This window comes from Limanda limanda, chromosome 9, assembly GCF_963576545.1.
Source record: "Limanda limanda chromosome 9, fLimLim1.1, whole genome shotgun sequence".
Taxonomy (NCBI): Eukaryota; Metazoa; Chordata; class Actinopteri; order Pleuronectiformes; family Pleuronectidae; genus Limanda; species Limanda limanda.
In genome coordinates, this window is record NC_083644.1 from 19501634 (window position 1) to 19514911 (window position 13278).

At 42.7% G+C, this 13278-nt stretch overlaps 1 protein-coding gene across 1 annotated transcript; it reads right to left on the minus strand.

Annotated features, from left to right (window-relative positions):
- Window positions 1-1032: 1032 nt before the first annotated feature.
- Window positions 1033-13076, minus strand: chaf1a (chromatin assembly factor 1, subunit A (p150)). The gene is made up of 16 exons (XM_061078432.1): window positions 12989-13076; window positions 11469-11516; window positions 10399-11024; window positions 10119-10181; window positions 9764-10008; window positions 9556-9637; window positions 9410-9478; window positions 8488-8705; window positions 5313-5481; window positions 4953-5033; window positions 4454-4552; window positions 4080-4326; window positions 3314-3476; window positions 2787-3102; window positions 2595-2670; window positions 1033-1308 (listed from the first exon to the last, which is right to left on the minus strand). Exons 1-16 carry the CDS (start codon window positions 13050-13052, stop codon window positions 1196-1198), a joined length of 2679 nt encoding a protein of 892 aa, XP_060934415.1. The 5' UTR covers window positions 13053-13076; the 3' UTR covers window positions 1033-1195.
- Window positions 13077-13278: the final 202 nt, after the last annotated feature.

The following is a 13278-nucleotide window of genomic DNA, read 5'->3' on the forward strand; positions in this document are numbered from 1 at the left end:
AGAGTTCATACTAAAATGAGGGTTGGCGTCAGTCTGGTGTTCCACCATGCGTACTTGATCCCACATTCCTGTGGAGCATGCACAGTCTATGTGTAGAGTTAGCGCAGTCACAAATTATGGGCTGCACGAGGATGTCAGCATAGGGGGCCGTGCTAACAGCAGCGACATGTCGAGATGAAGATATTTACGAGAACCACAGCAGACTGGTGTACGCGAAAACTGAGTTCGCCTTTAGATCCATCAACAAAATATTTTTTGAACGGTTGAACCCCCAAAAAACACATTACATCTACTGTTATTGTCTCATCACTGACGATCAGTTTCTTGCACTAAAAACTGTTTCTTATAAGAAATATTAGCGTGCTGAAAAAGTGATGGCATCAAACAAGCAAAGTTACCCAGATGAAGCTGCAAGGAATGAAGGAGATATAAAAGTGCAGTACTTTTATTCATGTTTAATGAATTTATCCTGTTCAAGTATTCTTGAAAATACAGAAAATACATATTTATAAAACACGTGACACTGGACCTAATTGTACAAGTACAGATCTAGCAACTACACCAGTGAGTTGTCAGAATCAGAAATTGCAGAATAAATGCACCCACTGAAACCAAAAGGGGAAAATTCTGATAGACTTTTAGCCTCCCATTTCCCAACTAATTTCTGGTTAACTATATACATTTAGAGCGTAAAAAATGTCATGTTTTTAATTCAACATGTCAAAAATGTAAATAATGCTTAACATCTTGGGTGCTTCTTCTCGAGAAAATAAGGCATTTCCATTCTGCTCTTCCTCCCTCTGTTCAACCCAATCTGCTGTAGCTAAAGCAGTGCCAGAAAGACGCCACCTTCCCCTTTAAAGAGGCCCACGCCAAACATGCCCAACTGAAACTTTACTGCAAAAAAAATCAGACCCATAGTTACTGGACAAACCTGCCCTCAAAAGTCAAGTCAGACACTGATTTTATGCACAATTATGTTTAAACGGCAAGATGGCTCCTGACTCTTCAAAAATAATTATTAGGTGAGAGGGAACTCACGATACTGAGCAGATGCTGCCTGTTGCGAGTTGCCTGTACCAGGGTGTGGTGATTCATGTTGCACGAAGATGAAGCACCACAGAGTTCAGAGGCGGGAAGGAGGAATTTGTGAGGAAACGGGAGTAGCTTGGTTGGGGGAGACTGCATCCGGTTCTCAGGCAGTGGCGAGTGCAGGAGCGGCGCTGGCCAGAGGGAGAGCAGCTGCGTCGGAGGGGGTGACCTCCATTAGGACGTCACCATCACTGGAGGATTTCTCTCTGTTTGGACCTGTAGAATAACATTTGCAAGGTTTTATTTACATCATGACAAAATGCAGTAAATCAATTTTGAGAAGGGCTTCTATTAAGAGTTTGCCGATGTCATTAAGTTGTGTTTTTCCATTTTTATTCAACTGTACAAATGAGATACAGCTCAAACAATGAACTTAAATTGTGCTTATAGGCTTTTTGAACTTTGGAGAGTCAGACTAACTGGATCTATATTCTCCTCCTTTAGTTTGGGTAATAAGAGGGTAACAGTGACCGCCCACTTTTAGAAGGCCTCTGGTTCAGGAAGTAGATTTCCCATTTATTTTCTCTATTGATATTCCAGAAAATCCTAAAATTAGCTTTAAGACCGAAACCAGGCCGACCAGCTATGAGATGAATTGACCATGGAACATTTTATTGCAACATAAAAAGATTGGAAAACAGAAAAGGGTATAAGACTATGTATATAATTATTTTAAGAATGAAGGAGCTACACATCCCATATAAAGTCAAAGACCTGAATGTAACAGTGTATTAAATATATGTTCGAAATAAATTGTAATTTGTGTCTTGTATAGATGTATTAAGGTTTCATATAGTGTAGCATGTGTAACGTTAGTGTTGTCAGCAACATGGTAGAGTGCTTTGTTCCAAGACTGTCATGATAGGTAATCGGGGTTGCTCTGTGGTAAACAACGCTGCAAAGCTGAACCATCTGATTGTAGCCAATGTGACTCACAGCTGTTGTTAACCTTTCCATGGTAACCTCGAGCTCCACCAATCACAGCAGTCTCTATTACACCTGAGGATTGTGGGTAGTGTAGCACTTTTCCTTGTATTGCAAATCAAATGTGCTTTTCATAAGGATGTGTGGCTCCTGTAACTTGTGGTTAATCTAACTTAGATTTTGACAATGTTATGGCTGATAATCAAAATCTCTTCCTTAAATGCAGAGATGAAGCTGATGAGCTCGTGGGCCTCATATTTCCTTTTCTCCCGTTTAGTAAACACGTCCCAACTGGAGTTGGATCAACTCTGCCTTGGTTCTTCAGAGACGATTACCCATTGAATGGTCAGAAACAACAAACTGTCAAAAAATGTTTTTTTTAAATTCCCCAATCTGCTCATTAATCGTGCCTCACCCCTACACAAAATGTCATGAAAATCGGTTCAGTAGTTTTTGCGTAATCTTGCTAACAAACAAATAAACACTGAGTAAACATAACCTCCTTGGCAGTAGCAAAAAGAACAATTGTGTAAAGGCAATTGTAAAAGCTGATGGTTTATTCTTCTCGTGTAACTCACCAGTCTGTGTGCTGATAATGACACAGTCTTCCTCATCATCCTCCTCAGTGTCAGCCTGAAAACCGTCTGCTTCCGTCTGGACAGAGAAGAGAGACCACAAGATGGTATTAAACTTGAGAAAAATCATATGTTCATGAGATGATAATCCGTTTTAGAAATGTATTTTAAGAGGAAACTAATAGGTTTCCCTACCTGCTCGAGATCAGTGCATCTCTTCATGAACTTGGTGATTGACATGCTCCCTGTACTCTTCCTCTTGTTGGATGAAGATGTGGTGGAGGAGGTCTGAGGTGTAGTAGGAGAGTTTCCCTGAGAGCCCGTGGCAGCCTGGGGTTCATCGCGGGACTCCTCTCGGGCTCCTGCGGTGAGGTAGGTCCACTGGCAGGGCAGTGGAAGAGCCTCCTGACCCAAACGGGACAGGACCTCTGTGTGCACGTACCAGCAGCGCCTGTGAGTTGAACGCTTCTCGTAAACAGCGTTGCTCTTGATGAGGCGCTTCACGTGTATTCTGCAGCGAGAGAAAAAAACAAATTATTAAAACTGAGTGTACTGAGTAACAACTTATTGGAACAGCAAACACATCTCCATGCTTTATAATTACACCTCTTTTGACAGTGATGTTTTAGGACATTTGTTTAAATTAGTAAAGGAGGGGTATTCATATAATATTCACATGTAGTTTAATGTATTTTATGCTACTTATTCAGTCTTAAACTCACCTGGTGGGGATGTTTTCTGTTGAGCTCTGGGGGCTGGACGGTTTAGATGGGGATGATAATGAAGAGGATGAACTCTGCTGACGACAAAACTCCTGATACTCTGTGATGATCACTTTGCTGCTGTTGACGTTGCCATGCAGCAAAGGCAACAGCTGACTGAGCCCTGTGAGAAAGAATAGAAGCCTGTTTTTAGAAAATTGCTAAATCAACTTTTAAATGAAGAATAAAAACTAAATTCAAGCAAAACTTACTTTACATTATTAGGCTTACTAGATTGACTAATTATTGAATAACAAATGTTATGATAATTAAAGCAGGAAGTAGAGAAAAGTAAGTAAAACTAAGCAAGCACACACACAAGCAAGCCCCTGACAGTCTCTGATTATATTTCTAGCAGCTGATGGCACAGCAGCGCAGCTCACACACAGGCAGTGTGGCCGTGCTAACCTAATGACATGGGTGCCTAAGTGAAAAGCAAGATGTTCCGAATCACACATGCGCCGCTCACGCAGTGGCCCAGGCGTTATGTTGCACCCTTTCCAGCACGAAACTCAATCAACTTGCATTGAACCATTGAACTGGTGCATTAACAGCCACAAACAAATTCAAGATACAACTCTGGCAAGACAGCGAGGAAAGAGAGATTCAGGGTTGTTGGCAGGTTATTAAATGAAATGTTCTGCTGGCAATGGAGTCAATTTAAGAATTTGTACACTTGCTAATTTAAGCATAAAAGAGGAATCAGTAAATGCTGTGATACACTTACATTGTGCTTCTCTCTGACACTTCTGCGACAGCTCATCTGCGCTCAGGCTGGTGTCTGCTTTGGGTAAAGGCTCAACCAGACACAAAGCATAAGCCTGGAGAAGCTCCAGACCAGGTCCTTCTCCCTCCCACATGCAGCCCCTCACCACCGGCTCCAGCACCTTCATCTTCTTCTTGGTGGACATTAGCTCGTCCCACTCCCTAGCTTTCAGTTTCTGGCGCAGTTTCTGATTCTCCTGGTCGCCACTCTTCAGGGAGAATACATTCATTTGTTAGAGAAACAGGAACAATTTCATAAACACAAACATCTAAATACCTATATGTCAGATTAAGGGATGAAATATTCAAATTTATAAAACAAATGTCACGCCCTACCTCCTCTTCCAGCGCCACCTCATCATCGGAAAGGTAGCCATGAGGAACATAGAAGCCATCGTTATCATCGTCATCTTCACCTCCTTCCTCTTCATCTTCCTGAAAACGATCAAAAATTCAAAGTTGTTTATAAAGTGCACCCATCTACTTGATGTGAAAACATCAATAATAACACTTTACTTTGTTGCTTCACAGAGTAAATACATTCAGAACAATATTTAAAAATCTGATTCACGGCCCCATTTCAATCTTGAAACAGATATGAAGAAAACGATGTAAACTCAAATTTTAAAGAATTTCTTAATTTCAGCTTGAAGACACAGACGCTTAATAGGAAAATTATATCAGTGAGATTTCAATAGCAAGTATAATGCAAGTGTAAGCAGAAAGTGACTGCTCTACAAGCTGATGTAATGAAACCTGCTGCCGCGATTCCCCACTATAGAAGCAGCATTCATAGAAACATTTTCAAGATGAAGAAATGACCAATGAAACTTACCCCTTCACTATGTGACAAAGACTCTCCTGGCTCCTCTTCCTCCCACTCTTCATCACTGTCCACCTCATAGTCCAACAAATCCTGTGGTGTCAGAACACAGCTGTTAGCATCAAAGCTAGATAAATATAATTTCTAATATCAAATCAGAGATTAATTCTTATAAGTGATCAAAAAGCATGCAAATGTAATCTGGGTTCTCAGTTGATTGAGACCTCTGTGTTACATTTAAACATCTGCAAGTGTAATCAAATCAATCTGCAATTTAACAAGACGTAAATGCTTTGAACCACCGTGAACTTTACTTATGAGGTGTTGACTACACTAAATAAAAAGACACAGACCTTTTAAAAATAGTTTTACCTTGTCCTGTGTGAGGGGGCAACGAGGTGAGATTTGTGTACTCTTTTTACTCCAGGTTCCCCAGTACGCTGGACGATAATTCTCGTGAAACCGCAAAAGCTTCATGGGTCCGTAACGTTTGCGGTCCGGAACTCCTTCTGGTTTAGGGCCATCCAATATTATAGACTCACTGAGGAAATAATACACATGGGGTGAGACAATGTCTACCAGTTATCAAACAGTTAAAATTCCTCAAGTTTTTTTCTCCTCACAGTTGAGTCAAGCCTGGTGCATCTTTATCAAGAATACAAATTAAATCAGTAACAATCACAGCATATCCTCATGGCTGTGGTTACTGTGCCAATTTGGGAATCATCATGCACACCGCTGGTAAGAGCTTCTCGGCTTTGAGAATTTGAAACTACTCTGTCATAACAGTAAACTGAATGGTTGTTAAGTAGGGGTGCAACGATTAGTCGACGTCGTCGACAAAAATCGATGACAGGAATTAGGGATGCACCGATCCGATATTTGTATCGGTACCGATATTGAAGACATTTCTAGATCGGGTATCGGTGACAATGGGCCAATCCATATCGGCTGATCTATTCCGTGTAATTCTATGCTGTGCGCTGTGAGTGACGTCATACGCAAGCAACACGCCGTGCGGAGCCGACAGTGCCCTGCGCCTCTCCCCCGGGGCCGCGGTGCTCCCCGGAGCCGGGCTGCCGGCTGCTGGTGCTGCTGCCCCGGTACCGGGACCTGGAACTTTGCCCACTCCGCACGCCGCCGCCGCTAGCTTCCCCCGGGCGGCTGTGAACCCCGGTCCGGGTCCGGCTCCCGGTCCCTCCGCCGGCGCGGTGTCGGACGGGTCCCGGTCCGGATCTCCCGCCCTGCTCAGTTTGAACGGAACCGGCGGAGCTGCAAAGTTGGTGAACTCGCCCGAGGGGTGACTTAGAACTGGTGCGGACCAGGGGAATCCGACTGTTTAATTAGTATCGGATCGGTATCGGCCAATACTAAACCTCAGGTATCGGTATTGGAGGTGAAAAAAGCGGATCGGTGCATCCCTGACAGGAATAGTCGCCGACGAATTTACTCGTCGATGATTCGTTGGTTACGTCATAACACGTGTTTTTCGTGCCGTGCAGTTGAACTAAACGTTGTTTTACCGGAGGTGCTGATGAAAGCAGCTGAGGAGTGAGCCATCTCGCTTCCTTCGTATCTCTGAAAGTCGCGCATGTGCAATAGCGACAAAACACGGTCCATTGGCGTCCTCCGCTGCAGCAGCATCGCGCACCAGAAAGTAAAAAGTTTGGGAGAACTTCACCCTTAACAGCCCAAATGGAAGCAGGACACGTGCAGTTGAGGAGGAGGCACGTGTGACTTCGTAACGGAGACAATGCGGACTCGCCTCTGTCAGATGTTATATATACACGTATATACCTGCGCGCAGGATTCTAGCATCCATTACAAATATATGGTTTAAACTTTTTATTAACGAGTTTAAAAGCGTTATGTTATCATATTGCCTGACAAACGTCTTTTTTTAATCACAATTATTTAGTAAGAAGAAGACTGTAGTTTTGTTTGTTGATGTTTTTATTGCTGTTACTTTCCCTGTCATTTTTGTTAACAGGAAAAATGAATACTTGATTTTTAATTTATTTGTTTTATTAGCACTTTGCCTGTCCTTGCTTTTAAATGGACAAAAACTTGATTTGTCTTTGCTTTTGTGTCAACAGTACCCTTATATGAAACAAAGTTTATTAAAAGACATTTTTTTTAATGAAGTATCAATATTTATTGCCTTTATTTTCAGTCATCACATGCCTCGAACAACCTCAAGCTAAGTTGAACTAAACATCGTTTTACCAGAGGTGCTGATGGAAGTAGCTGAGGAGTGAGCCATCTCCCTCCCTTCCTATCTCTGAAAGTCGCGCATGTACAATAGCGACAAAACATGGACCAATGGCGGTTTGCGGTTAGTGTTGTCTGTCAAAACATGGACAGGATGAGCTCTATGGACTAGGGATGGGCATAATTAATCGACGATCGATTAATTGATCATAAAGAATTTCGTCGATGACATTATTTTGTCATCGTCGAAATTCTGTTGCGTTCACTGCCAACACTGCGAAGCTATACGTCTCCATGAGCGCATGAGGAGTCCACTGCTCTTCTTCAAGTAGGAGGTCGGAATATCCGAGTTGCCTGAACGCAGCACAGTGAGGATTTTAGCAGCTGTAGGAAGCAGCCAGGAGTTGTGCTCTACTAGCCCCGCTGAAAGACCAGCTGCTAGCCGCTGAGAGCTAGATGGATTTGACGGTTTTCAAACTCTCAGTCCGTTTGTTGTCACGTCATCAATCCCGGAACCCCTCACCCAGACCCGGGTCTGTACGGGTTCCCTTCCCCGTAGACTGAGGGTCCGTGTGCGGACATGAAGCCGAGCTCCGCAGCTAGCCTGCAGAGCTAGCGGAGGCTAGCTCCAAAGCTAGCCCCTCCGGACCCGGACAAAGCCGGGTCTGGTGGAGGGGTTCCGGGAGTGAGGACGTGACAACTAACGGAGTAAGAGGTTGAGAACCACGAAATCCAGCTAGCTCTCAGCGGCTAGCTGCTCTCTCAGCGGTGCTGAAGAGTACAGCAGCGCATATTTTCAAGTGTAACCATTGAACGGATCCCGTTTAACTGCCACAAGAGTTGTTCATCTTGTAATACAGATCTCAATGAGGAAACACGGTGTGTTTTTTCTATTTTAACTGCATTTAAACAGCCTTTAAATAGTGAATTTTAATATAAAAATATTAACGATTAATCGAAAATTCGTCATTAACTCTCCCGACAACCGATTAAGACAATTCAATCGAATGCCCATCCCTACTATGGACCATGTCTTATATTTCTATCGAGGAAAGGTTATATGGTGATAATTATTGCCATCCTTTTATCGACCAGCCTTAAGTTCAGCACACAAGTCTAAACTGATTTCATATGACAGATTGTATTAATTGATAAAAAAGAAGCCATGCGCAGTAATATAGCAATTTGAGGATATGCCACATTGAAAAGGTATCGAGATGCATTGATGCATCGTTGTGCATTTGACTCATTGACTGCTGAATCCTAATCGAATCAAGGTGCGAGTCTAGTGAAGCTGCACAGCTCTGATGAAGATAATCATAATTTCCAGTCTCACCCGAGTGCGTCTGTCCGCCTGCGTTTGGTGGGTCCTGACTGACGGGGCTTTTTTCCAATCCAGTCTTTCAGTCCATTTAGGTTATTACTGGGATTCAACAAACACCGGTCAAGATCCTCCAAAACAGAGTCCGCACACTGAACACGACACAGCGGTGCCAGAGACATGTGTCCTTTTATCTCAAAAGGAGCAAACTTTCCACATGCGGGTGCAAGCGTCTGAAACAACATAGGGACAAAACAAGTTGTAGTTGAAATATTTGAAGTTATAAATGCAATTTGACTTATTGATACATTCGATCAGAGCGGTTTCCCATAATTAGATTATATGACCTGTCAAAGTCAGATTTGTGTCACTAGTTTCATAATGAACATGCAAAGACACTTCTTTATGTTTCCCATACATTGATATATTTGTGGCAGCCTACTAAAATATCAACACAGCCATATATTGATTTTATATTTCTTGTTTTACCTTTAACAATAAGAGTAAATTATTATTTCACTGAAGCTGTGGGCAGTCACATTTATTTGCTTCTCGGCTTTGAGAATTTGAAACTACTCTTTGTCATGACAGTAAACTGAATGGTTGGTAAGATGAAACCACCAATCTGACAATGTTATGTTTTATTAAGCTCTAAATGTATTAAATGCCAATATCACACTGATGTATTAACAAGATGCAGAAAAGTGCTAACTTTGGCTGTACAGATAAGTTTATTCGCCCAGCCCTTCTTATCCCTGCTTTCTCTCCCTCATTAACACCTTTAAAATGAACCAGTCTGTTATGGTCGGACTGGCCATCAGTAAGACTGGGAGACAACCTATCACAGCAGGGGCAACAACATGAACGATGTTGACCTAATCCAAGAAAAGTTCAAGTGAAACCAATCTCACACCTTGTGGTTATGAGATCTACTGACCTTTGGAGCTTGTTGGATCTTGGCTATCTGCAGAAAACGTGTAATTTCTGCTTTCCCAGCTTTCAGGCGCTGTGAACAGAAACATGTATATATAAAAGAGTAGGTAAAATCCACCAGGCTCATGCAACATTTCTGTTTAAACTTACATCTTTCTCTTCCTTCAACCGTTTCTCTTCTTCCTTCACTCGCTTATCCTCTTCTCTCTTCCGTTTTTCTTCGAACTTGGCTCTAGGGAAAATATAAGCACATTTAGCACTTCAAAACTTTTATCCTGCAGACTTTTGGAGCTGAAAATTATCTGATGGCTAAAAAAACCTCTGGACTTTAGAGTAACAGGAACTTTGCATTACTCACTCTAGCTTGGATTTCCGTAGCTCCTCTTTTGCTTTTAACTTGTCTGCTTTTTCCTTTTCTTCCTTCTCTTTTTTCTCTCGCTTCTCACGCTCATCTTTCTCCCTTTTCTCGCGTTTTTTTCTTTCTCGTTCCTCCTTCAGTTTGCGAGCCTCTTCTTTCTTTTTCTCTTTTGCAGCTTTAGCCTCTTCCTTTTGGCATTCCTTCTCCTGACGCAAACGAAGCCTCTCCTCTTGTTCTTGTAAACTCTGCAACGCAAAATTCAGAAAATGTTTCACACTAAATAAATATTGGAGAAAGGCAAATAAAAAGCTCACTTTTAATCAATGTTTTAAAAAAAGACACTTAGAACTCTAACCTTTAATGAGATTCTTCTGTTCTTTTTCTGATCGTCTGGTATCTTGGGGGTGGTCTTTGGCTCCTATGAGAAGAGGGAGGGGGACAAATCTGATAACCAGTCTGACAATTTTTTTGTATGTATAAATCTAAAATAAATCTGACTGTGCTTGAAACATCTTAAAAAATGCTATTATTAGCAGATATATTTGTCCAAATAAACAGTAGTTAACCCTATTTATTACGGCTAATCTTACACAACCCTCAGTGGGGTTACACAGAAAGCAGAGAGATGTGCATACTGTAGGTGTTGTAGTGGGTGTAGGGTCTTCACTCTTGGACTTCTCTGGAGAACTTTCAGACATGGAGCTCACTGATGAGGCTGACTGTACGGACTTATTTCCCAAACTGGAAACATTTTCTGACTCATTCTGCTCCTCTGGTTCACTGTCAGAATCCTGTGTTATGTCAAGCTGAGAAATAGATGTTTGATTCCCATCTTCATCATCCGCCTCTTCTTCTTCATCATCATCATCACTATTGACAACTGCAGAGTCTACAGTGGGTGTCTGAGTTTGATCGAGGTTGCTGGATTTCTCCGAAGAGGCAGTTTTGTCTTTGCTGTGTTGCTTGTCTTTTGTCAGGAGGGAGGGAGAAGGAGGGGCAGGTGAAATAAGATGTTTTACAGGAGACAAGCTGTTGTCCTCAGTCAGATCTATAACCGTGTTCTTCTTAGAGGCCGTGGGGCACCTTTGGCTCAAGAAGCCATCGAGGGGCCCGCGACCATTAACCAAGGGTTGTCTGGGGAGAGGGGAGGACTCATTCTCATTTTCTCTGTCTGAAGGCTCGGGGTAGGCATGTGCACAGGGGCGTTTATGTGGGTGGTTTTCTTTGGGTTCAGAGTTCAGGCGCTTGAATGGGAGACGAGCTGCAGGCAGAAGAAAAATAGTCACCTCCACACTTGTGTTGTATATAATGTAAAACAGATGATGAGGTCAATTCAAAGTTGTTAATTAAAATGCAGTGAGGGAGGTTTCAAACTGTTATATTTAAACATTACACAATATTACAGACATAACTAAAATCATGAGCGAACTACACCTTGTGAAGATCTTTTGTGTAGTAGCAGGGCTAATAGTTCCACTTTTATGAGCTTGTGCTATAAGGTAATATAAAATCAACCAGTATAGGACAAATATACCAAGCTGCAACAATCAAGAGGTCACTTTAAATGTAAGGTATAATTAGATTTGATAGTGTTAAAGTTATGAACCCTCTATGGTAGATCAACTATATCTGAGGTCTAACTCTGACTTATCTTTCAAATGACTCTAAACTCCTGAAAATTGAAAAATCGAACATTGATTTTTACCTTGTATAAATTTCTTGTTGGCATTTTTACTTGGCTTGCGATCCATGCCTGAGAAGAACAAAAACAGTGGCATGTCAGAAAAGCATATATCATGTCAAAACTTCACTTCACAATGCTTAGAGACATAACAGAAATAACGAAGTTGCGTGGATACTGGTCCAAGAAAATCATTTAATGAGAGTTTGGACAAATAATGACACGAGAACTTCTTGAAGACATATCTGTTAAAGAAAACAACCACCACCACTCCAAACAAAGCTTTCAAAGTTATAACTCATAAGCATACATATATTTAAAATAACAGTAACCTTGATGTAGGACGCCCATTACACACATTTCCCTTTTGTTGACTGTACTGCTGCAGTGCGTCTTAAAGTCCTCATCACGTTTATTTAATGTGCAACCACATCACAGCAGCGCTCAGACTTATGTTATTTATGGTGTTTTAATAAATCCCAGAACAGTATCCATCGTCGACGTGTTACGGTTACATTGTGACAATGAATGTACTGGTTGTGTTTAGTTTGCTCTCCCGCCAACCGGGGCAGTCGTCGGTGCAGCAGGCCCGGTCTGGTCCGCAGGGCACGCACCTCAGTGCTGCCGGGGGAGAGGAGATCCGCCCGGCTGCAATCAGAACCTTCCAGAAAGCCTCTTATAACTACAATGAAGGGTTCTAACGAAGTGTGCCACGACCACTGAGAATGTGTGAACGAGTTACGACAATGTCTGAGCTGTGGAGGGGCTCACCTATGAGACTTTCCTGTTTGGTGCTAATGTTAACCACCTCACAGGGCGCTAGCATTGGTAGCCTGTGTGCTAACCTTACAAAACTAGCATCTGTGCCAAGCACTCTTGGCCGGAGCTACGAGCTAGTTGCAGGGCACACCGGCTAACAAAGTTTACCACCGGGCTACACACTTAAACTACGATACAACAGCGGCATGCCTAGAACGATGTGTGTGTGAATGTGTGTGTGTTTTTGTTTTTGTAATCACAAGTGTCTGAATCATAACCGTTATTTTTAACTGACGTTTAATCGTCGAGTAGCAATTAGCAATACCGGTGTTGTAGCGAAGTCTGTTTTCCAATCGATGTGATTTCCCCCTCACCTTTCTCTGAATCGAGACTGTCACTCTAAATACTTCAAGTCTTACCTGTGATGTTCATTCGGAGGTTTATATCACAAACTAGCCCCTGGCCGGTGGCATGCTAGCTGTGCAAGGCTAGTTTTAATGGTTGGAGGCTTAGCGGCAGAGTTACACATTAAATCAGTAACCACTTGTCTCGTAGCAGTGACAACAGCAGACGCTGACTGGTGTCGTCGGGGGAAACGAGGTTTTAGGCCTTACTTCACAAAGCCTTTAATGGCGGAGTGTTTTATATTAATAGGAGCTTTGTCATCATTCTGTGATGGACTACTAGAAAAAACACGGAACTGCAGCCCCGTGCATTGCACTAGTTATCATTTTGGGAACGTTGAAGAGCATGTGCATGCCTGCTGGACGTGGCATTAGCGTTACCTCTTCTGCGGGGTGTCGATGCTGCCAAGTGTCCGTCCACTGATGGGTTTTCCGCCGCCAACATCCCAAACACTGACCGGGGGCTCGAGTCGGCTGCGGTTCCTCCGGCGAAAGCAGGTTCAGAACCACAGAGCAGTTCGTGTAGACGCTCGAGGACAGCCCCGGTGCTAAATACAACGCTACGCGGGTTCTTCAACGACGTGTATTTCTAATCTATTTCACACAAAAACATGACGCAGGCGCCGTCCTCCTCTCCCTCTCTCTCCTTCGGTTTACCCCGGTGCCTGCCT

Excerpts from the sequence above, each read along its gene's own strand:
- chaf1a (XM_061078432.1), bottom strand. The coding sequence starts at position 13,052 with ATGTTGGCGGCGGAAAACCCATCAGTGGACGGACACTTGGCAGCATCG. Across the intron at positions 5,482-8,487 it reads AGGCGGACAGACGCACTCGG|TGAGTCTATAATATTGGATG; the intron begins GTGAGACTGGAA and ends TTATTTCCTCAG. Across the intron at positions 4,553-4,952 it reads CTTTGTCACATAGTGAAGGG|GAAGATGAAGAGGAAGGAGG; the intron begins GTAAGTTTCATT and ends GATCGTTTTCAG.